Source organism: Nothobranchius furzeri, chromosome 18 (assembly GCF_043380555.1).
Source record: "Nothobranchius furzeri strain GRZ-AD chromosome 18, NfurGRZ-RIMD1, whole genome shotgun sequence".
Classification (NCBI taxonomy): Eukaryota; Metazoa; Chordata; class Actinopteri; order Cyprinodontiformes; family Nothobranchiidae; genus Nothobranchius; species Nothobranchius furzeri.
In genome coordinates this window covers 17793695-17817719 of record NC_091758.1, presented here as the reverse complement: position 1 = coordinate 17817719, position 24025 = coordinate 17793695, and the positions used below count along the sequence as shown (strand labels likewise).

Here is a 24025-nt window from a genome sequence, read left to right as displayed (position 1 = left end):
TTACCCAATTATTTGTTCTAAACTCTACAGCATGCTTTAGTCAAAATTAGTTTTGACTCAAAAAGCCTGAGATGTGGTTTGGACAAATCATAACAAGAGAACAAAGCTGAATAAAACATTTTAGTTGGTTGAAATAAATCAAATTGTATGTATTAAAATATAAAAGTTAACGTGGTTCCTACGCATTTACATTTTTTAATTCATAACATAACTTATTGTTAATTTTGTTAAACATATCCGTCATCACCAGAACACCAAACTCACTCTTTTGACATTGTACTTCTTGTTATTGTCGAAGTTGAAATAAAGTTTTCGGAGAAAAAAACCGGAAGTTGCGTGCGCATTCTTCTTCGATCAAAACAAAAACACTTGAGTTCTCGCTTATCTCCGTCTTTACTAGGGTCCTTAAAACATGTTTATTGGGTATTGGGTGATTTAAAAGCCACTTCGGCAGCGTGATGGAGCTGCAAACGGTGCTTACAGCTAACGGACGGTTACCTTTAGTTGGTCGAGTTTAGCATCTTAGCCTAGCTTAGCGCTCCGTCAAATGGCGTCACCAGTAGGACTTCAGCCGCTTGGTCCCGACCCAGCTGCGCTACACGTCCGCTCTGTGTCTGGGAATAGGCCGCCTTTCCCTCGCCAGTGTCCCCGTCAGGCTGCTTCTATCCCGGGCAGTGTGATGGTGGAGTCGGTGGACGACGCGGAGGGTTTATATGTGGCAGTGGAGCGGTGTCCTCTCTGCACCACCTCCCGTCGCAGACTCACCTGTGCCAGGTGTATTCAGGCCGGGGACTTTGTTTACTTCGATGGAAGGAACATTGAAAGGTAACTAAACCTCACCGTGAGTGACAAAACTGTGAAGATGAATTCTTCTCATCAACTAACTCAAGCAGATTCACAGGTGTCCCTGAACTCATTGCGTCGAATATAGAAGATCCAAAATAGTCACTCGATTTTTACTTTGTAGGAGTTTGTTACCTTTGTCCACCAAATGGCAGTCTGGGTTTACCTGAGACCTGCAGGATATGAGCTCTTCTGTTACCATGGTGATCTAGCAGATTGGCATTATTGGTTCTGACCCAAAGTAAAAAATATCTAGTTTGATCAGAACTCCTTTTATTAACACTCGGGATTCTCCATCAGAAACATGTTATTCTCCCATAGTCTCACCTGTGTCAGTGCGCCCCAGGGCAGCTGTAGCTACAATGTAGCTCATCACCATCAGTGAGTGTATGAATGGATGAATGATAAACTGTAGTGTAAAGTGCTTTGGAGTCCCCTGACTCAGAATGGTGCAGGTCATTTATCATTATAATATAGCAGCTCCTTGTTGTTTTGACCCCAAATGACTAGAACCTGAGTTATAATTAAATTTAAACAAAAATATGAAACATTAATAAAATGTGCTCTTCATTTCAGTCTCGGGATAATCTAAAAGCATCTGTATTTCCACCAGAAACATGTTTGAAACACAGGAATCAGTTTTGTGTAATCTTTCATCATAAAGACTGACCTCACTCCAAATCCACCCAAAAATTAACAAGTTTACAGACTCAAAAGAGATTCAGAATATTTGTTTTCTGAAGTAGACAACAACCTGGTGTATTCATGTCTTAAGGGCTAATTTAATGCTTTATTTAACTCTTAACTGGGAATATTATTTCCATGATTTCCTACTAAAATGGGAAGAATTGATATAGTGCTGCTATTTTATGTACATTTTGTATCTCTGTGCAGATTTTATTAGCAAAGAGGATAAATGTGTCTCCTTTACTCTTAGAGGTTGCAGATCACTGAACACTGACCTCATCTGGACTTTGAGGACAATGCAGAATGTTTTCTATAGTTCTGATGTCAGGTCCTCTGAGTCTCATCTGGTTGTTTTTGTCTAGATACTCGGAGAAGTTGGGACGGCTGAAGAAGATCAACGAGGAGAAGGAGAAGCTGCAGCAAAGGTGAAGCCTCCATCAATCCAGAACAGATCAGTACTTCTGGTTCTAGACGCAGATTCCGTTTTTATCATAAATACTGGCCAACATCAACAACTCAAATGTAAAATTTTGCAAATTGTGAAAATATGGAGATTTGTCTTGGTCTTATTTTACTCAGCATTCTCCAGGCAATGGACAAGAGGCTGCAGGCTGATGAGATGGTGAGAATGTGTGCATGTGGAGAAGGGACCGTGTGTTGGATTACTGTTAAGAGCGGCCAGCAAGAAGGAGTGTTAATGTGACTGTTGTCTTCTCTCTGTCAGAAATGGAAGATCATGCTGTGTAAGATAAAGATTGAACAGCTGAAGGAGGCGGTCATCTGGAGCAAACGGGAGGTGAAGAGCGGTAAGTGTTTCTGGAGGATTGGGTCACATCATTGACAGTTCTTTCCTTGATGCTGCATCTCCTTTTGCAGATCAAGAGCTCCTGCTGTGTTCTCAGGAGGAGGCTCAGCGGCTGCAGCGCCGAGCGGTTCGACACCAGGAAAAAAGGGACAAAACGGAGCGCCACAACCGGCGTTTGGGGGAGCTGCTGGACAAGCGAACACAGGAACACCAGAGCAGGCTCAGCCAACTGGCCGCACTCAGGCGGGAGCACATCATGGAGCTCACCACGCATATTTTCCCTTTGCAAGAGGAGAAGCAAGGCAGCAGGTGAGTCAAGGACTCCGCAGCCTCCATCAGACACAATGAGCCAGATCGTTTCAACGCAGAGCTCGCTTGTTTGGGAGTGAGTGGTGGACAGACTTATGCTAAGCATAATTCTGTGCACACGAAGATGCATAAGAGACCTGGATGATGAAGCTCAATGGTTAAAGGAATCACTGAAGCGGTGTGAAGCGCTCCGTCGCGCGTCTAGACAATACCGTAGGAGGCGAGCTGCCATGGTTCGCCGCATGCTACAGCAGCGGGCTATCTAGGTGCGCAGAGCATCCCCCGGTCCCCCCCTCCTCCCTGTCCGGAACTCGACCCCACCAGTCTGAAGCAGCCACCTTGTCCGTATGAAGTCCGGACCTGTTACTAGGGGTATCGTCCGGTTTAATTACGGAAAACGTTATCCGGATGTTTGTATTCAGACACAATGGTCTTACGGACAGAGTCCGGAACATTTCCGTTTTTCATGGCCTGTCTGAAGGGGGCTCTAGATGCCTAATAAAGGATGGGTTAATAATAATAATCATCATCAAACTTATATAGCGCTTTATTAGGACACTCAAAGACACTTGCGTGAACTTTTACATCCACACACTGCCAGTGTTGGTAAGCTACAATGTAGCCACAGCCACCCTGGGGCGGTCTGACAGAGGCGAGGCTGTCATTTGACGCCATCGGCCCCTCTGACCACTACCAACACAGGCAATTTGGGTGAAGTGTCTTGCCCAAGGACACAACAGCAGAAAACCTCTGGTGGGAGCTGGAATCGAACCCATGACCCTCTGATCATGAGGCAACCCGCTCTACCACCTGAGCTACCGCTGCCCCGTTAAGCCCTGAAGCACCAGGCTTTAGGTGGTGGTGCGTTGGATGAAGCTGTGAGGAATGTCCCCATACACAACTATAGGGGTCTAGGGCTGAAACAGGTGAGAAAAGCTAGAAAAGGCGACCTATCCATGCTTTTGGAAAACAGCAAAAATTATACCATTATCCAAAAAAGCTAACCTACCTTTTAGCAGCTCAAATTGTAGACCAATTAGCCCACTGTCCACTCTGAACAAAATAATGGAGTTGCATATGATCAAATTCAAAAATATTTTTAGTAAATTACTTAAATACAGATTATCAACATACGTATAGAGCTAGACATTCTACATCTGCCCTGACTCAAATGACACATGACTGGAGTAATGAAACGGATAAGAAACGTTTGGTTGGAGCAGTCTTATTAGATTTTAGTTCAGCTTTTGATGTCATTGATCATGATTTTCTACTACAAAAACTACAGTGTTATGGTTTCAGTCCAGCAGCAGTCCTTTGGTTACAGAGCTACCTGAAAAACATGAGACAAACTGTTGTTCTATTTCGTCTAGTCTTAGCCCTTAAGCGAGCTGCTATTGGAAGGATGATCTCCGCATCAGCCAATCATGAAGAGCTTAAATGTACGCCCACCAATAGTGGGCCCCCTCGTGGTATATAACCGCAGTGACCCCACTGCTCGCCTCCTTTTTCTCTTCATGCCAAGCTGAGAGCTTCTTAAAGAGCAAATTTATCCAGAAAGAGCAAGATTATCAGAGAAGACTTACCAGCCATGTCCAGCGACGCCAGACCCTGCCCGACCTGCCAGTCGGGCTCCATTTCCAGCGGAGACCTGCACGCTAAGTGTGAGGTCTGTCTCGGGGCTCACCACGCTGGCCTGGCCTTGACCCCGCAGGCCTCGTGCCCGTTCTGTGCCGCTCTGCCCGTGGCAGAGAAGATTCGCCGGGTCGAGTACTTCACTCCCGCCGCCGACGAAGAATTTCCGGTGGCTGACTCGTACCCGCTGGACAAGGCGTTGGATTTCTTCGACGCCGGTCAGGAGCCGGCTGGCTTCAACCGGCTGGATGACGTCACCGACAGCGAGAACTACGACGAGGCGGCATCCCTCCTAGACATAACGGAGGTCGATGAGCTCCGCCCAGCGGGTCCTTCTGCCCCAGTGGCTTCTCGCTCCTCCCTGCCAGCAGTAAGAGCACTGCTCCAGGAGCTGCCCGCCATCATTTCTGCGGCAGCAGCCCACAAGGGGCTAGCTGTGCCAGAACCAGCCCCGCCTGAAGCGGATGATTTGGCGGGAATCTTCGGGGCAACTCAGACACGCTGTCTAGACCCTATTTGGCCGCGCTTTCCCGCTGCTATGAGCTGCTGGTCTGCCGCCTTCTCCGAGCCTGCCAAGCTCAAGGCGCCAGTCTCCACCTATGCGCCCATCACCAAGGTCGAGGGGTTTTCTGACCAAGGCTGGCCGTCCGTTCCTCCGCTAGAGCCGGACTTGGCCTCGCTGTTTGGCGCCAAGAACCACCTCGCTGGCCCGCGAGCTGTTCCCGCTTCAAAACATGACCAGCTGCTGACGCGGCTCACCGACCGCGCACATCAGTGTGCCTTTCAGACCGGCGCTGCAGGGAATAACATCGCCCTCCTTGCCTTCGGCGTCTCGAGGATGATGGAGGAGCTGGAAGCCCCCGAGGAGTCGAAAGCCGTCATTACTAAGACTGCTGATGCTATCCTCAATTTGTGTGCTGCTGTGCTCACCGGTTCTGCTCGCATCGCTGCCTGGCAGACCCTCATCCAGCGAGCGATCTGGCTCAAGGCCCTGCCCTCCATTCCGGAACATCTGCCAAGGGAGATGCTGGACGGCCCCATCACCACCGATGTTCTGTTTGGTCCCCATCTTAGGGGCGTCATTGAGAGGGCTCAGAAGACGGCCGAACTATCGGCTACGGTACGAGACCTGGTTCACCCTCGGTCAGCCTCGCACTCCGGCCGTTCTGCCAGAGGATGGGACGAACGGCGCGGAAGCTTCAAACGCCCAGCTGCACCGTCCGCTCCACGGAGCCGGCCTCCCACTTCGGCTCCACATCAGCGGGACCAGCGAGATGGCGGGCAACGGTTCCGGCGGGGCCAGCAGACGCCGTCTTGGCAGTCCCAGGTGCACGAGCCTCGCCGAAAGCAGCCACGGAAGTGACTCTTTGGGGGGAATGTGTGTGTACATGATTGTAATGATGTTGATGTTGGTTTTGAAATAAAACCCAAAACATGTCACTCAAAGAGCACAATCCTACAGTCCTCCGCAGAATCCTCTGCCGAGTTCTCACACATGTTCCCCACACCAAGCACTGCTGCACGCATACATGTTCCTGCAGGCAGTCATAATATACGGCCAACCGTAAGGGTGCCCTCCATTTGCGCTCCGGCCCCAGCATCCGGCCGGGCCCAACTCTCCCAGCTCTCACCACATCGTCGGGTGGGGCGAGATGTCAGGTCGCTGTCTCGACCACGCGCGGCGGCACAGTGCGCGGCTTCATCCGCTGGCACTCTGTCGCCCCCGTGCACAGGCTCGGCTCCCACTCGTCCTTCACTCTCGGACTCCACGCTCCGCGGTGCGGACCAGCCTGTTCCAGCTGTTTCGCACTCGCCCTTTCGAGCGCAGCCCTCCATGGGTCGCCCCCAGTTCTCTGGTACGGGCGACGGCGGTAAGGGCGCATGCACAACCCTCAGTCGTTGCTCACGTGACCGCGCACACGCGTCCACTGTCGGAACGCGCGCACGAGTGGCGCCGCCTTTGTATCATGAGCAAATGGATTTCGGACACCATTCATTGCGGTCACACACTTCATTTTCAGGTCACTCCACCTCCCTTCAACGGGATCGTGGAAACGACGTTCACATCGCAAGTACAGTCTCAGGCCCTAGAGCTGGAGTTGCGGGAACTTCTGTCCAAGGACGCTATTTCACGAGTCCCTCGCGGACAAGAGCTCTCGGGCTTCTACTCCCGCTACTTCATAGTACAGAAGAAGTCGGGAGGAATGAGACCGATTCTCGACCTGTCCCTGTTCAACTGCTCCATAGCAGTAATGCATTTCCGCATGTTAACGATGAGACAAGTCCTGGAATATGTGCGCCCCGGGGATTGGTTCACGTCAATCGACCTGAAAGACGCATACTTCCACATACCAGTAATTCCAAATCACCGGAAGTTTCTGCGTTTTTCGTTCAAGGGAGTTCAATATCAGTTCAATCGCCTCCCTTTCGGCTACTCGCTAGCCCCGCGCACCTTCTCCAAATGTCTGGAGACCGCGCTGCAGCCACTGCGCACGGAGGGAATGAGGGTTTTATTTTACTTGGACGATCTTCTCCTGTGCGCTCGGTCCAAGGACGAGGCGTCACAGCAAACCAGGAGGTTGACAGAGCATCTGTCGACCCTGGGGTTTTCTATAAACTGGGAAAAGAGCTCCGTTCTTCCATCCCAGTCGATTGTGTATCTCGGGGTGGAGTTGGACGCCTCCCTAATGAGAGCACGTTTGTCGCCTGCAAGAGCGGCAGATCTCTCCACGGTGATCTCCCGTGTACAACCCCGCAAGATCGTGAGAGCCCTGTTAGTCATGAAACTCCTGGGCATGATGTCCGCAGCCCATTCGGTGGTGCCGCTAGGCTTGCTGCACACAAGGCGCTTGCAACGTTGGTTCACCCGCTTCCGGGTGCACCCGATACGTCAGAAGAGACGTATGTTGAGGATTCCCCCTTCAGTGGGCGGGGACCTCGCTCACTGGGGGAACCCCTGCATCCTCTCACGCGGGGTTCCCATCGGACGTCCTGCGTCACACGTATCTGTGTTTACGGATGCGTCACTGTCGGGGTGGGGGGGGCACGTGCTTGTCCCATACGGTGGCAGATCGTTGGCCCTCCCACACGCACGAGCACATAAATGTGTTGGAGCTTATGACAGTGAGGAATGTGATCAGACACTTTGCTGCCCTTCTCGAGGGCCGTCATGTCGAAGTTCACACAGACAACCAGGTGGCGGCAGCCTACATAAATCGCCAAGGGGGAGTTCGATCCCTCCCTCTGTTGCGTGTCGCCACAGATTTACTGTGTTGGACACATGTCCACCTGCTGTCCATCAGAGCCATCTACATTCCGGGGGTCCTGAATGTAGCGGCAGACATCCTGTCGAGAGGGGGACCCCGCGACTCCGACTGGCGTCTGCATCCCGCACTGATATCACTGATCTGGATCAGGTTCGGGGAACCGTCTGTGGATCTGTTTGCGGCTCGCGAAATCGCTCAGTGTCGCCTGTGGTTTTCCCTGAGTCCCCGGGACGGACCTCCGCTCGGGGCGGACGCCTTCTCACACCAGCCCTGGCCTCGAGCGCTCCTTTATGCGTTTCCACCAGTCCCTCTGATTCCCCGTCGCTTAGACCGAATTCGGTCGGAACGGCTCTCGGTGATTCTGGTGGCTCCCAGGCGCTTGTCCGCGTCATGGTTTCCGGACCTGCAAGCGCTAGTGTCCGGCTCCCCGTGGAGGCTCCCGTGGAGGGCGGACGCCCTTCTCCAGGGGGATGGGATAATCAGACATCCTCCGGAAATAGGCCAACGGTTGTGGGTCTGGCCGCTGAGCGGTCACGCTTAGAGGCTTCTGGGCTGCCGCATGATGTGGTGGCCACGATTCAGAGTGCGCGGGCGCCCTCTACCATTGCGTCTTACGCTGCTAAATGGGCAGCTTTCCAGAAATGGTGCACGGAGCGGAATGTTCAAGCGCTCTCCTGCCAGCTGGCGGATGTCCTATCGTTTCTGCAGATACTGATGGACAGGGGCCTCACCTTCAGCACTATTAAAACATATGCTGCAGCTATCTCATCCTGTCACCAAGGGTTTGGAGATAGATCTGTTTTCAATCATCCCCTCACAAAACGTTTTCTAAAAGGTGTCAGGAGGAACAGACCTGTGTCCCGCCCGCTTTTTCCCCAGTGGGATCTAACGGTGGTTCTGCACGGCTTATCCAAAGCCCCATTTGAACCCTTGGACCAGGTCTCACTCAAGTTCCTGTCACTTAAAACTGCATTGCTGCTAGCGCTAGCATCAGTTAAGAGAGTGAGTGACCTGACTGCCCTTTCAGTGGCTCCCACATGCCTCAGGATCCGGGAAGATGGCGGGTCTGCTGTTTTATGCCCCAATCCAGCCTTTGTACCCAAAAGCATTAATGCTTCCTTCAAATCCAGGTCAATTTCATTGGCTGGACTTTTTCCTCCTCCCCATAATTCTGAGGAGGAAGCGGCTTCTCACCTTCTCTGCCCGGTGCGTGCGCTTGTACGGTATGTGTCACGCACTTCGGAGATTCGTCGTTCACAAAATCTGTTTGTGCACTACAGGGAGTCTTCCCTTGGTCAGGCGCTGTCGACCCAGCGTCTTTCACACTGGCTGTGTGAAGCCATTTCCCTCGCTTACACGTCATCGGGGCAGGATTCCCCTGAGGCACTCAGGGCTCACTCAGCCAGGGGGATTTCCTCTTCGATGGCGCTCCATAGTGGTGTGTCGATGGAAGACATTTGTCAGGCTGCTTCATGGGCTTCATCCTGTTCCTTTACTCGTTATTATTTACGAGATGTGTCTTCAGGTTCCATCACTCGTTCAGTGCTTGGACCCCAGCAGGCTGAATGAATGCTTATGGCACCCCATTGGCCTTGCTGAGATGGATTTCATCCTCTCGTGGATTATGTTTTTTTAGTGGGGGCCCCTCTCTTATCGTGCCTGCCTCAGTCTTTAAGCCTGGTCTGAGGCTGAACCTCCCTCACTAAAGGAGATTGATTGGGTGTGTCCATTGGTTGTGTTAACCAGTGTGGCGTAAACCCATCCAGCTGCGCTTTATTCCAATAGCAGCTCGCTTAAGGGCTAAGACTAGACGAAATAGAACGTTGGTTACGTATTGTAACCCCAGATTCTATGAGTCTAGTCGCAGCCCTTAAGCCACTTGGCCCCACTGGTTATGATGGAATAAGAGCCATTGGAGGCGAGCAGTGGGGTCACTGCGGTTATATACCACGAGGGGGCCCACTATTGGTGGGCGTACATTTAAGCTCTTCATGATTGGCTGATGCGGAGATCATCCTTCCAATAGCAGCTCGCTTAAGGGCTGCGACTAGACTCATAGAATCTGGGGTTACAATACGTAACCAACGATTTCAATGGAAGTTTTTCAGAAGAAAAAACTTTTTTGTGGAGTTCCACAGGGAAGTTGCCTGGGGCCACTTTTATACTCAATAGTCACAAATGATTTACCGTTTACCCTGAAGAATGCAAAGCTCTCTTTGTATGCAGATGATACTACAATCTATTCGTCAAAACCATCAGTAGAGGAAGAAGAACAGGTCCTGACTGTTGAATAGGTATTGAGTAATAGACTTGCTTTAAATGTGGCCAAGACTAAGTCAAATCAAATCAAACTGTATTTAGATTGCACTTTTCATGCATAGGATGCAACACAAATTGCTTAAACAGATTAAAATGACCCATATAACCCACATTCCCTCCCTTTCCCACACTTAATACAATTGTGACAGTTTCACCCCCATTCCACAAACCATTCCCAGACACACACACACACACACACACACACACACACACACACACACACACACTCGTCCACATAACACATTAAAAGACCACAGTTAACACTAGGCTGAGCTCAGATTGGACAGGTAATGAAAGACACGCCATCAAGGGGGCCATCTGGCTCGACAGCAGCAGCCAAGACACCAATCCAGGGCGCCCTGGGAGGGAGGGTGGCAACCCCCACCACTACCTGGGCACTACCCTAGGAGCGCTCTAGCCGCCGCCACTGACCACCGGTCCCGAGGCAGAGGGCTCCACAGAGGAAACACTGGAAGGATTAAAATATGTGACATGTAAAATATCCAATATAATGTGATTATACAAATAAAACAACATAAATGTGTAACACAACAGTAATTAAAAATAAATAAAACAAGCAATGCAATAAATAGTAATCAGTTAAAAGCTAAACTAAAAGTGTGGGTCTTGAGTCTGATCTTAAACATGAACGTTCTCTGCGACCCTGAGATCCTCCGGCAGCCCGTTCCAGAGGCGAGGGCTGTAATAACTAAAAGACGTCTTGCCGTGAGTGTGTCTCCTGACTTTAGGAATGACAAGGAGACGGCTGCCAGAGGAGTGCAGGGACCGCGAAGGTTCATATGGTAAAAGCAGTTGTGAGGGATAAGACGGGCCAAGACCATTAAGACACTTAAAAACCATTAAAAGTATCTTAAAATCGATTCTGAAACATACGGGAGCCAATGCAGTTCTAAAACTGGAGTGATGTGCTCCCACTTCCTGGTCTTCGTCAGGACACGAGCTGCTGAGTTTTGTAAAAGTTGTAGACCTGAAGTGTTGGGAAGACCAGAAGCAGGGCATTGCAGTAGTCTATCCTACTGGTGATAAAAGCATGCATCAGCGTCTCCGTATTGGCCCGAGAGAGAATGGGGCAGACTCTGGCGATGTTCTTGAGATGATAAAACCTATTTTAGTGATGTTTTTAATGTGGGCGATAGCTCAGAGTCGAAAATCACGCCCAGGTTTCTTAAGGAAGGATTAAAAGACATTGATTGTAGTTTTGGTATAAGTTTCTCTCGCTGGGCCTCAGGACAGATGACTAAAACTTCAGTTTTGTCCCGGTTGAGCTGGAGAAAGTTTTCTGCCATACAGGATTTATGTCTAAAATGCAGGTAAAAAGTGTGTCTATTGGCTGTGTGTCATCAGGAGACACAGAGATGTATATCATGTTTATGTTTATTTATTTGGCAGACGCTTTTATCCAAAGCGACTTACAATTTATAACCTATAGGGCATGTTGTGATCTGTGGGGGAAACCGGAGTACCCGGAGGAAACCCACGCACGCATGGGGAGAACACGCAACTCCACGCAGAAAGGCTGCAGCCGAGTTTCGAACCTGCAACCTTCATGCTGCGAGGCAACAGTGCTAACCACTGCACCACCATGCAGCCCATCATCAGCGTAACTGTGGAAATTCACTCCGTGTCTTCTGATGACGCCGCCAAGAGAGAGCATATATAGAGGTTAAAAGTTACTGGGTCTAAAACTGAACCCTGGGGCACACCACATGTGATGCTGTGTACCCCAGCGGAACAGGTATCCAAACTCGCCATAAAATTCCTGTCTGTGAGGTAGGAAGTGAACCATCCATGTGCATCACCAGAGAGGCCGATCTGTTTTAAGCGTACTAAAAGAATAGTGTGGCCCACTGTATCAAAGGCAGCACTTAGATCCAGTAGAACCAACACTCACCCTCCGGGCAACGTAATTAATTCTAAAATAATTTAAATCTTCAGAAGGGCCGTCTCGGTGCTGTGGTTCACCCTAAAACCAGACTGAAATTTCACTAGGACATCATTAGTGTTAATAAAATCATTAAGCTGAATGAACACAAGCTTTTCTAAAATTTTGCTTAAAAACGGTAAGTTGGACACCGGTCGGAAGTTGTTTAAGTCATTATAATCTAAATTGCTCTTCTTCAACAGGGGTCTCACCACCGCCTGTTTAAAAGCAGCAGGAAAGACCCTCGTCTGAAGCGAGCAATTCTTCAGAGTTAAAATATCATCTTGAAAAGAATCATAAAATTGTTTAACAAACCTTGTGGGAATAGGGTCCAGGACACATGTGGTGGGTCTCATTGAGGAGGAAACTATCTCAGCTTGAACCGAGACAAAACTGTCCAGTTTCCTCAGGTAGACACACACTCTCAGACTCATCTGATGCAGTTTTGCTTTGGAAGGATAAAATGTTACATCTCATGGTGTCTACCTTCTCCCTGAAGTGGGCTGCAAACTCCTCGCAAAGAGTGTCTGAGGGGGTTTTCTGGGAAGAATTAGAATCACTATTTAAAATATTAGCAATTGTAGAAAAAAGTACTTTAGAATTATTTCTGTTTGCTGTAATGATTTTGGAAAAGTAATTGTTTCTGGAGTCTCTAACTGCTTTATTGTATAATTTTAACTGTTCATTATATATTTGCTTATTTATTGTGATCTTGTTTTTCCTCCATCTCCTCTCTGCCACCCTGCAAGCTCTCTTTAGCTGCTTTAGATTTTCATTTCTCCAAGGAGATGCACGTTTTGACTTTAGTTTTTTGATTTTGTATGGGGCAAGCAAGTCCAGAGTAGATTTGAGTGTACTGTTAAAATCGTTGAGAATAAGATCACAGGGGGCAGTTGAATTAATAGGAGGGATCTTTTTAAAAGCTTCCAGAAAACCAGCGCCCACTTCAGGGGTTAGATGGCGTTTCATTACAGTTCTCACAGAGGTCTCCTGCTGAATAATACCGGTGATGTTAGAAAACACACGGAAATGATCGGGGAGTGCATCATCTCTGGAACCAGTTGGATGCTGCTGGATGAGCCTGAACTAAAATTAAGGGTGGCAGATATGATGGTTGAACAAGTAACAGAAACAGAAGTTTTGGGTGTGGTAGTTGATAGTAAACTGTTAATGTCAAAACATAAACGGAGTGGTCAGCAGGATGGGCAGATCTTCTCATATGCTGCCTTTCGGTGTGGTGAAAGGTTCACAGTTAGATTATTGTTCAGAGGTCTGGTCATGTGCTGCACAGTCTCATATTAAAATGCTGCAAACTGTCCAGAATAAAGCAGCTAGACGTGTGCTACGATGCTCACACAGAACTAATGTCAACTGGATGCACAGTTGTTTATCGTGGTTGAAGGTAAGATAGGGATTTAAGGCATCATTTCTTCTTTACTAGGAACATTATTACAACTAAAGTACCAAGAGTAATACAGTGATCCCTCGCTACTTCGCGGTTCGTTTATCGCGGATTCACGACTTTGCGGATTTTTTCTTTGGAGCCTTATTCAAGGGAAATTCGCCTATTCGCGTTATTTTTCACCGATTCGCGGTATTTTTCTATGCGAAATATCAAGAAATTCCTGGTTTTTTTTTCATCAATTTCATCATAAAATGCACTTTTTGTAATAAAACTATTAAAAAAAACAAGTAAAAAAATTTTTCTATGTAAAGGGAGGGTTTTAAAAGTCTGAATACTGAATACGTACCTGTTAAATAAATACTGTAAATATGGTGTCCCTACTTTGCGGATTTTCACCTATCGCGGCCAGGTCTGGAACGCATCTACCGCGATAAACGAGGGCTCACTATATATCAGGTGCTCCATTTTATTTCTGATGAGCACACCTATGAACCAGGCATGCTGTTGAGGGTAGGTTTATTCTGTCTAGAGTACAATAAACACCGCTAAGAGAACTGTAATGTACAGATCAATGGTTACATGGAACACATAACCCGGTCACATTATCAGGGAAATAACATCAATTCAAAATTCTTTTAAAGAGATATTTGCTCACCGAACACATTATGTATCCTCCTCATCCTAATGGAAAATTATTTAGGTATCTATAATTATTATGAAATTTAACCCATAGAGTTCTGTATTCTTTGTAATAATGACAAAACAAAATCAATAATGTATAAACGAGGTTCTGTGTTTTTGTTAATATGTATTTTTACTTTTATTGTGATTTTTGTGGAGAGAGAAATGTAAATATTGTATGGCAGCATTTCTGATAGACTCCAGTTGATACAGCTAATGGAGAGCTAAATAAAAAGAAAAGAAAGCCCCGTCCTCTTTGCAGCTCACAGGTAAACCTCTGAGTAGAAACGAGATTTTTAACCAGCTGGAGCTTTCAGATCTTTTACAAATGAACCTAAACTCCCACAACCTGTCATGTGAGCAAACATCATAAATTTCAATACTGGTATTTTGTTTCAGCTTGGATTATTGCAGAGGAATAATTCTGATTAATTTATGCTTATTAGTTATGACAGATGACACTGTCTAGTGTCGTTTATCACTAAACCTATCAGCATCAGGACATTTTTGGGTTTATGTGACCTGCTTTTAGCTTCTGACACCAGCACCACCTTCACCACCAGAACTTATTACACAAATAAGGTTGAACAGAGACTGAAATAGTTCACTAATGAGGGAGCCAAATATGATAAAGAGGTATAGTAAATGAGTGGTGCAGGTAAACGGGTCTTGTTGGTCGTAGCTCCAGTCAAAGCTCTAGAAGTCGAGTTTTCTGACTGAAGCATTTCATCCATATTTCATGTAGAAGGTTAAACTCTGCGAATGCTCCCAAATATACTTCAACTGGGCTCCAGAACAAGTGTTGGGTATTGAAATGAGCTCTGTGTTTGCCCATCAGAGATCCAGCTGATGTGATGGCGGGGTGTGACCCTGTGCTTACCTCCAGCACAGTGACCGAGCTGGCCGAGGCCCGGAGGACCACCTACCTGTCAGGACGCTGGATCTGGGACGACCAGAATGGGGAGATCAGCATCACGGGCGTCCCCGTTGCTCTGCCCAGCAACGGGGATTGCTCGGCCTACTACAGCTGGGTGGAGGAGAAGAGCACCAATCCAGGTCCAGGTGAGGCGAGGCGAGGACCGGTACTGGTGGCTGCCATGTTGACCCGTTTTGTATTTTGTGTTGACGCCATATTTTTTTTTCACTCAAGTCAGAAAGTAGAATATAAAATTTTTATGGCTCAAAGATAAGAAAACCTAAAAGATGGTTTCCTGTAAAATTCCATAAGCTCAATAGAAAATATTTTAAACGCATGTCAGGATTGTGAAAGGCTTTCTGTGATTGTCAGCTTGTTGTCATGGCAACACCATGAACCTGCTCCACTGGATGTCTTTAAGAACGTTTTTTCCTGTAATGAATAAAACCCATTTTTAATAGCAAGCTTTGGTTTTGGCAATGTTTAGTTTCAGAAAAGAATCGTGACACCAGTGAATAGGAGTCAACATTGATGTGTTGTAATCCGTTCCCCTGGAGATATAAAATCCAGCCCATAATACCAGGTCACAAGTTAAACATCTTAATATTCATAACCTTAAACATGGGTTTTAGAACAGCAGCTGTGCATGTGAACTAAGAAGTTTGCTCCTGTAAACACTAAGAGGTCTGCTGTGTCCTTCACAGTGTTGCTGTTCCTAGCTTTAATGCAGCATCTCTCCTCTCTTCAGCACTTCTTTTAAAAGCATGTTTTTTTCTCTTCAGGGTTTTATTTATGAACAGCGTTTTGTTTGGGTAGATTTTCATCTGCAGGTCAGGATGTAAGGTTCCTCTGTGGCTTCAGACGGGGAGCAGGTGTATGCTCTGGAATGCTCTGTGAAGCAGGTTATGAATTGGGTGATTGTTGCCATGGCAATTTTGAGCTCTTCAACAGGATCTGCTGGTCTGTTGCAGAGCTGGACCACATCAACCCGGCTCACACCATCAGCGCCGCTCTCTGCTACGCCACACAGCTCGTCACGACGTTGTCTCACATTCTGGATGTCAACCTGCCCAAGAAGCTGTGTAACAGGTGAGACACGTCAGGCTGCAGCAGTCCCGGAGCAGGTATCGTGTGTGTGTGTGTGTGTGTGTGTGCGTGCGTGCGTGCGTGCGTGCGTGCGTGTGTGTGTGTGTGTGTAACCCTCATTATTCTGGGTCTTCCTCAGTGAGTTCTGTGGAGAGAACCTGAGTCGGTACCGCTTCACCAGATCTCTGAGCAAACTGAACAGCAACATCCTCCATCTGTGCTTCTCTCAGGTCAGACATCAAGATCTAATGATTGTGCAGCAGCAGGACGCCGTCTGGACGCGTCCTCAGAGCTCCTCTTGTCCAGCTCAGTCTGATGCATGTTTAGTAATAATAACAGAAGGGACTGATAAAACCTGGTTCTGAACCCTGGACCTGTTTCTGTCTTCAGCATGTGGACAGTGAGAAGCTTCACCCTCATCACACTCTTAGGAACATCATGTTTCTGATCGCCCCTGACAACAGCAGTCTGGGCAGGTGAGACCGGTTCAGCGGGCTGTAGAGGTACCTGACCCAGGACCTCTCAGTGGGGTTCGGATTTAGGTTCATAAAGCTCTAGAGCAGCAGATGAGGCTGATCCACAGGTTCTGTTTGTAGGACCGGCCCATTTGAGGTCAGCGCTGACCTGGAGGAGTCGATTGAGTTTGTGGAGCCAGAAGTGTCTGGGTCGTTGGAGGAGAGCGGGGAGGAGTCGGTAACAGATGAGGAGACGGACCTGGGAATGGACTGGGAGACGGTACCCAGTCCTCGGTTCTGTGACATCCCCTCCCAGGTAGGAGCACACTTTAGCCTGATCTGTTGGACCAAATGGGTCGGATCCAGATGTTTCACTAAAAGCTGCCTCCTCCTTCTACAGCCCATGGATCTTTCCCAGAGTGCACTGCAGGTCTCCCAGCCATCTGGTAACCCTGGAGGAATGATCTCTTCCGCTGCTGCCTCTGTCACCTCCTGGTTTAGAGCTTACACCGGCCAGCGCTGATCCGGTCCGGCTGTCACACTCTTGGCAGGTCTGGGGCTGATGGGCCAGGTCAGACTGGGAGGATCCTGTGAGATGTTTATTCTGATGTTGACTTAAATAAAAGGATTTCATTGTTCCGTAACAAACACATAGAAAACCAATCGTTCCAGTGTTCTGTTCTGCAGGTTCGGGTCCAGCCGGGTCTGGGTCACAGCCTGGTACAGTGGCATAGATGTAAGCAGGGTTGTAATGGGATCGTTCATATTTGAGGTGGGTTTCTGGGTGGTGACTGGTTCTGTGCATGGAGAACAGCGACTGTTCCTGTGACTTTACAGCTGCATAAGACAGAAACTCGACCCGGTAAATAAATCAGACTCTGATGTTTCAGGATCTGTTCACTGTAACCCAAACCCAGTAGTGGTTCTGTACACGCACTTGGAAGGTGGGTGTGTTTACTTGTTTGGTTTGAAACAAAACTTAATTCAGGTCCAAGCGAGGACTCACTGAACCTGGACTGATTCTAACACACGACTCGATCAGAACCAGCTGGGATCAGCTGGGACCTTTCTGGACCAGATGGAGAACTGTGAGAACAGACCCAGCAGCTCTTCTGAATCTTTTTGTTGCCATAAATAAAGTGAAGGCTTTGGTGTCATAGTTTAAATGTTTGCATTTATTTTAGCTTGGTGTTTGGACCCAAATACAACAGAACTAATCAGGTTAGGTTGTTCCTGTAGGTTAGAGCAGCACATCTGGTTCTGCTGGTGCTGTGTTCTTGCTGACTTTAACCCAGGAACTTGTTTTTCTGCACAGAGAGGGATTGGTGAATGTGAGGAAGAAGAGTGAAATGTTTCTGCTGCAGCAGGATGGCTGAACTGGTCTCTGGAGTGGAAGCTGCACATGATGCTGGATCAGGCTGATCCTCTGAGCAGCTTTCTGTTCACCGTGTGAGCTGAGAATTAGCATGTTAGCTCTGCTCGGTATGCAGCTAATCCCACTGATGCTCAGCAGAGACCTGCTTCCTCTTCATCACATTTGGTTTGATGTAAAACACGAAAGACGTGTTTATCTGAATCTGTTGAGACACTCTTTAACTAACTGACTCAGAAATCAAAGTGGTTCTGTGTTGAAACGGAGAATCATCTTGTAATGTCCACAAATGGTCAGTTTTCACCTACAGATGACCTACAGGTCATCTACAGACCTGATTCAATCCTATGAGGTGAATTTTATATTCTAGCTGCCAACAAGCCACAAGATCCTGGACTGCTTGTTGACATCCTGTTCTTTCCAAGGTCCCTCGCAGAGCAACCCTTTTATTTAAACAACTCGCTTCAAAGAAGAAAGATTTTTAAAATTAAATATGAACTTCTGAAATTTACAAGCTAGATAATCATTAAACGTTTGCTTATTGCTACTTATAATTAAAACATAATGAAATGTTTCATTAATCTGTGCTCAATGGTTGTTTTAGCATGTTTACTTGACAAGGTCATAACATTTGCACTCACACAAGTAAGGTAAAGTTAAGCCCATGACACAATTAACCTTTTACCCAGATCAGAGCCTCCAGATCAAAGAAGGCATGTGTCTGAAATCCTTGGTAACATCCAAACTTATCGACCTTTGGTTGGCTACACAATCATAACATTAAAACCAGATCACGCTGGTGATTGTTCAGTTCTAGAGAAGGCTTCAGACCGGCCACCTGTCGCAACCTCTCTAAGATTTTGACACGTCGTCAAAACCTTTTTTTCTCACCTGCGAAGCTGATACAACAAAATAGTTCCTGCAGAACAAGCTGATTTGTTCAACTCCTTAAGAGTTATTCCTGAGACGCAAACTAGTTCCAACCGTCGTTACCTGGAGATGACTGGACTGACCTGGTCGCACTGGCAACTTAGTCTACGGACTTCGGTACACCCCACCCCAGTACTGTGTAGTTGTTAGAGGCTCTGCCCTCTCGGTCTGCTAGACAAAAGCATTTGTTGCATTTTTCAAACAGGAAGTGGGAGTTGAGTAAGAATCTAGCAGGGGGTGACTTGCTCTTTAGTAAAGCAAAAATCCTAGAATCTTATAATTAAACACAATACAGACCAGGCAAGGTGATATTCTATATTTAGAGTATCACAGCTTATTGGTCACAAGTAGAGTTAATATATATACTGAGTTAAAGTACCCAGTTTGCCAAACCCTACAATCTATAACTCAGTTTTGATGACGTATTTATTTCAGCTTCCTGCATTTTTCAGCTGAATTACAATATAAGGAATTGTACTCAAACCAAAGAACAAGAGCTAGAACATTTTTACAGAACAGTCTGATTTAATGTGATCTATTAAAGTGGTTTAGAAGCCAGGTGACAGGTGTTGCATCTATGTCTTACCAGCAGGAGGCACTGAAGTCCTGCTTAAGCACAGATTTCCTGATTCCTCCGATCAGGACCTGATGAGCAGAAATCAGGACCTTTTCCTTGACTCCTGACAAAGCTGACTATGGAGAACAATCCAGCTGATGAGCTGAAAGGGTTTTAAGGTTCCTCAAAGTCACCAGATGGAAGAGCAGAAAGCTAAGTACTAGCCAGCTAGGAAAGGAAAACGTCCAGCAGGCAGCTGTGTGCACAGCACATCCACCTCTGTCTAAAGGGCTAGTGTGACACAAACTAGAAAATAAAATGTGACCAAAAATAAAAACAAGGGATAGAAGATCCTTCGCAATTTATTTATCTTTTGTAAACAATGCATTCTTCACTGAAACAAGAAAGTGTTAAAGCAGAAATTACGCTCGTTACATGTTCAACATTCAAGTCATGAACGTCCACACAGAAGAAAGTGGAAATGGCGTACTCCACTTTTAGTTTATTATTCAAACTAAATGGAATCAAATAAACAACCTTCCTACTCACTTCTCTGTTTTTCACTTGTCCTTCAGTTGCTGTGGGCGTTAGCGAGGCAGAGTGATGCTTCTACACAACTCCAAGGCTCCATTTATTTTGATGATCTGATCACATGAATGAAGGGTCTAAACAGACCATTACAGACGGGCCAGTAAATGAGGCGGCTTTAGGATTAACGGAGACAGAATGTTGCAGAGACTTTTAATTGAAAACATGGAAGTAGCTGTTACAGATGCACCTGAATCTAGAGATCTGATGTTACCTCTGTACAAGACTCTCTTTGGGCATTTAATAAGGGCCAAGTCTCTAAAACGGATCCAGGTTCAGCTGCCAGTGCTATCCTGTGATACTCCTACTTCCCTTCTCCTCTACTGTATTGTTAAATCCTCATTTGTAAGTCATGTCAGAGACATGTCTAGAGACAGAGTACAAGTTTCGTGTTTGTTTTCTTTTTGATCATTTGATTACAGGAAATAATGGTGATGCCGAGTTGCATCCATAAGTGAAACTGCGCCAGAGTGTGTTTACATCCCACCTGCAGTGCAGTTTGTAGCAAGAACAGACAAAAACAGTTCAGTCATCACTTAGTCCTAAAAACTCACTGGAGTGCAAAAGGATCTGATCACCAGGAAGCCAAACAACTGAGTCTAAAAACAAAATCAGAATCATTTAATAAAAAATAAATCTCTGTAGATTGCTAAAAAAAGACAAACAGTACATGAACAATACCAGGTGTGTTCTGAGAAGGCCACTTTGTACTGATCCTGTAGAGGCCAGTTCTAACAGAACTACCAAACCACCAAGCACCATGCTCACTCTGAACCCACTGGGTGGTGCCATCGACCAAACATTTCTACTAGCTGGTAGAAAGTTCTAATTACTTAGCATAACTAGCTAATTATGCTCCAATCATCCATATGTCTCCATTAGCTTAGCAATCATATCTGTGCTACTTAGCCACGACCTTTAACCTGACCTGTTACAGTTAACAGCTGACAGTGTTATGAGCTAATTTTGAAAGTTTAGTTGGAGTCAAACTGAATGCATACCATCGATTAATAAATAACATGAATAAATTATCTCTGCTGTTGGAAAGTCAAGCCATGAAATCTCTGGCTGTAAGCCCCACCCACTCAAAGTCTCTTAATTGTCCCATCTTATTTTCCTAATAGAGTTGTCTCACATTTGTCCCCCTTCTCACGCATAAAAACTAAACTGAGACAAGCTCCAGATGTCCATGTCCACTGTTGGACAGACTTTAGAGAAAATCTGTCACATTTAGGATTCCAGGGACTTCTGAGGGACGCCCTACGCTAACTCGGGGAAAACCAAGAACCCTCCAGAATGTTTTGAGACATAAATGTCTCAAACAGCCCCAGCACAGTGAGACACGAGATTTAGAGACATTTAAGTGAATAAACTGGTTACAGATCTGCAACACCAACCAATGAGCTTTACTGGAAGAGAGAGATGAACCTAAATCTGTAAACCTGAACTCTAACATTCAAACGGTGGTTGGTGTTGTTCATCTTTGGTAGCAGCCTCAACCACCAATCAAAACTCAATCCAGATCCAGCAGGATGACTAAACTAAAACAATCATCTGATGAAAATGAGCTGATAAACCAAACTCACCATCTAAAACCTGATAAACTACATCTCCATTTTTACACTTTTAAGTGAGGAAAGCAGCCTTAGTTACACATCTGGGGTTTCCCTGTATCAATAAATAATTTTGTGAGCTACACTAATCAAGTATCCACAAATATAAGATCACTCCAGAAACAAGCCATCAAGGTGATTTTGTGCGTTTTACAGGAAGGAAGCCGTTTTTGATTTATATTTAAAAATGATTAATAATTCTCCTCTGAATCTTGCCATGTTGTTGTGGTTCCAGACAGAAAGTGTGTTTTGATTTGTACAGGTGTCCACTGTGTTTGTGAGACAAAGAGTTAGCTGTGGAGTTTAGCTGCTTGCTCCTTCTCAGTTTTCTCTTTGGCCTTTTCCTTCTCCATCAGCTTCTCCTCCTTCTGCAGCATCGCCATGATGTCGGCCACCTGGGAGGTAGAGATGTCGATGTCCTCCTTGTCGATCAGTTCCACCACCTGAAGAGCGTGAGGCAAAAAGACCAGGGCACTTTAGCAACCACTGAGCCTGGACCCCGGCTGGGTCTTTATGGTTGTTTTAATGTACGGACGAGAGGAGAGATGCTAGACATCACTTTTCTCCTTTGTACCTTGATGACATCATCAATGTCTAACTTCCCATCCTTGTTGTCATCAAGGGCCTCAGTGATCCGCAACAGCTTGTCCTCTGGAATGTTCTGGATCTGCCGCATGACGCTGATGAGCTCATTGATGCTGATTAAGTTCTCCCTAAAGGTGTAGAAAAGACTGTAAACAGGAAACAGTTACCGGCTTTGATGGGGTGTAAAATGTGGTGCAGACTGAGGTCACCGGGCGGTATCCATGGTTACCACATCACATCAGTCTGAGCCTCATTTTTACTGACCGCAACTTCTGGAATCTGTTTAGTTCAAGTGTAACAACACAGAGTCATTAGATCGGTTTTAACCATCTGAAGGTCAAACCTAAAAAGGAATTGGTCCTGACTTTGTGTCAGAGGCTTTATGAAATCAGTCTAACTGTTAGAGCAGGTAGTGAGGGTTACCTCTGAGGATCAGAACACAGCTGTTCTCTGCTGTGGGAGATTCCCTACCGATGGTGAACCATCAGGGCTACTTCAACAACCAGGCTATGTACTGGTACCAGTCTGTGGATCATCTGGTACTGGGCCACACAGAAGTCTAAAAGCTTTTATTAGCCTTAAGCATGCAGGTCAGTTCAGTGTTACTATGATCACTTATAAAACGGTGAAGGAATGATGAGAAGTACGTTTGTATTACAGGTGTCATAACTGACAGCTTTTAGTCAGAAGTCTGATGGGTTTTGAATTAAACCTGATGGTCTGATGTCTACCTAAGAATGTCCTTAAATGCAGCACTGCTAGTGTTGGGTTTATGTATGCTGAGGAGAGTCACAGTTCACCACTCATCTAGAGCAGCACGATGCAATGTTAGTCATCAACAAGCCAGGAAACGGCTTCTACAGCGCCTCTTACCTTGTGGCATCATTATATTTAGAAAATAATAACCTGTAAATATTTAAACGAACAAAGGAAGAGATCAGACCTGGTGTAATAAATCTGTTGAGTTAATCTAGATCCGTTTTAAGCCTTAAAACACCCTCTGCCACTTTTTATAATTTTTTTTTTTACAATCAATGGATGATTTGACAAAATTTATTTCATTACGAGGCAAATTAAAACTAATCCGTTTTTCATCCATTCCATAAAACTTTGGAGTTCGTTTACGTAACTCAGAGAAAACACAAATCTGTTTTCCTTTAGCTGGTGAGCAGCACTACACTAGTGTTGCCAGCAGGAGGCGCTGTACACAGTTAGACAAGGCTGTAACGACCAGAGAAAACACTCGAGGAAAAATCATTCATTCCCCCATTAAATGTCTTCATTGGTGGATCACCTCAGTTCAAAAAATGATATCAAAATAATTTAATACATTATTACAGAACTATGACAAAAAAAACTGTTTCTGCGACTTTCTCCCGATTTTAATGGATAACTGAAGAGAAGCCGAGCGTTTGATCACATCTTCAGACCTCGTCTGATTTTCTCCTTTTCTAAAAATAATTTTAGCTTCAGCTGAAATTATGTAGAACAGCTGGAGCTCATCTGTTTGTGGAGAGAGCCAATAGAAGGTCTGGTTTACTAAAACCAGCTCTTACCCAACAGGGGGAGTGGCTCCACTGTCCACCTGTCCGTCCAGGATGACCTTATCCTTCTCCAGCTCCAGAATGATCTTGTCAATGCGTCCGATTATCCGGGTCACCCTCTTAGACAGGCGCTGGCTGGCCTTGGACTCCTCTAAAGCCTTCTCCTGACCTGTCTTAGAAAACTCCTTCTTTATCTCCTCCAAATCCTGGAGAGAAAATATGGTCAGACAAGTCAGCCTTTATGTTCAGAAAACATCTGAAGCTTTTAGCTAAACTGAAGCTAAAGTTTGAATGGTGTCTGTTTCCAGACTGATGGAGGCACCTCGTTGTATTCCTGGACATCGTCCTTCAGCTCTTCCAGCTCTTCTTTCTCCAGAGTCAGCAGTTTCTTCTGTTCCTTCAGCTTTGAGCAGGCGTCACTCAGCAGGTCAATCTCTTCTTTGGTGATCTCCTCATCCTGTCCGACACAAACTCGTCAAACAACGGCT

The 24025-nt window shown here is 46.3% G+C and overlaps 2 protein-coding genes across 5 annotated transcripts in view; one reads left to right on the top strand and one right to left on the bottom strand.

Moving 5' to 3' along the window:
- Positions 1–323: 323 nt before the first annotated feature.
- Positions 324–16999, top strand: atg14 (autophagy related 14). 2 transcript variants are annotated; one of them, XM_015969410.3, is made up of 11 exons: positions 324–825; positions 1893–1955; positions 2110–2152; positions 2255–2336; positions 2407–2644; positions 14779–14954; positions 15780–15897; positions 16034–16124; positions 16285–16370; positions 16491–16665; positions 16750–16999. In XM_015969410.3, exons 1-11 carry the CDS (start codon positions 548–550, stop codon positions 16870–16872), a joined length of 1473 nt encoding a protein of 490 aa, XP_015824896.1. In that variant the 5' UTR covers positions 324–547; the 3' UTR covers positions 16873–16999. The 2 variants fall into 2 exon arrangements, with proteins under 2 accessions (XP_015824896.1, XP_015824895.1); XM_015969409.3 differs by having other exon boundaries at positions 14731–14954.
- A 3931-nt stretch (positions 17000–20930) lies between these two features.
- The window catches only part of letm1 (leucine zipper-EF-hand containing transmembrane protein 1), a 29671-nt gene continuing 26576 nt past the window's right edge, over positions 20931–24025 (bottom strand). Inside the window, exons 11-14 of one of the 3 annotated variants that reach the window (XM_054741841.2) lie at positions 23860–23994; positions 23550–23743; positions 21983–22139; positions 20931–21851 (exon numbers count right to left, since the gene is read on the bottom strand). In XM_054741841.2, coding sequence (XP_054597816.2) covers positions 21699–21851; positions 21983–22139; positions 23550–23743; positions 23860–23994 — 639 coding nt within the window. In that variant the 3' untranslated portion in view covers positions 20931–21698. Of the gene's footprint in view, positions 21852–21982; positions 22140–22629; positions 22900–23549; positions 23744–23859; positions 23995–24025 lie in introns of those variants that run through there. The other 2 variants (XM_054741842.2, XM_054741843.2) reach the window with 2 other exon arrangements.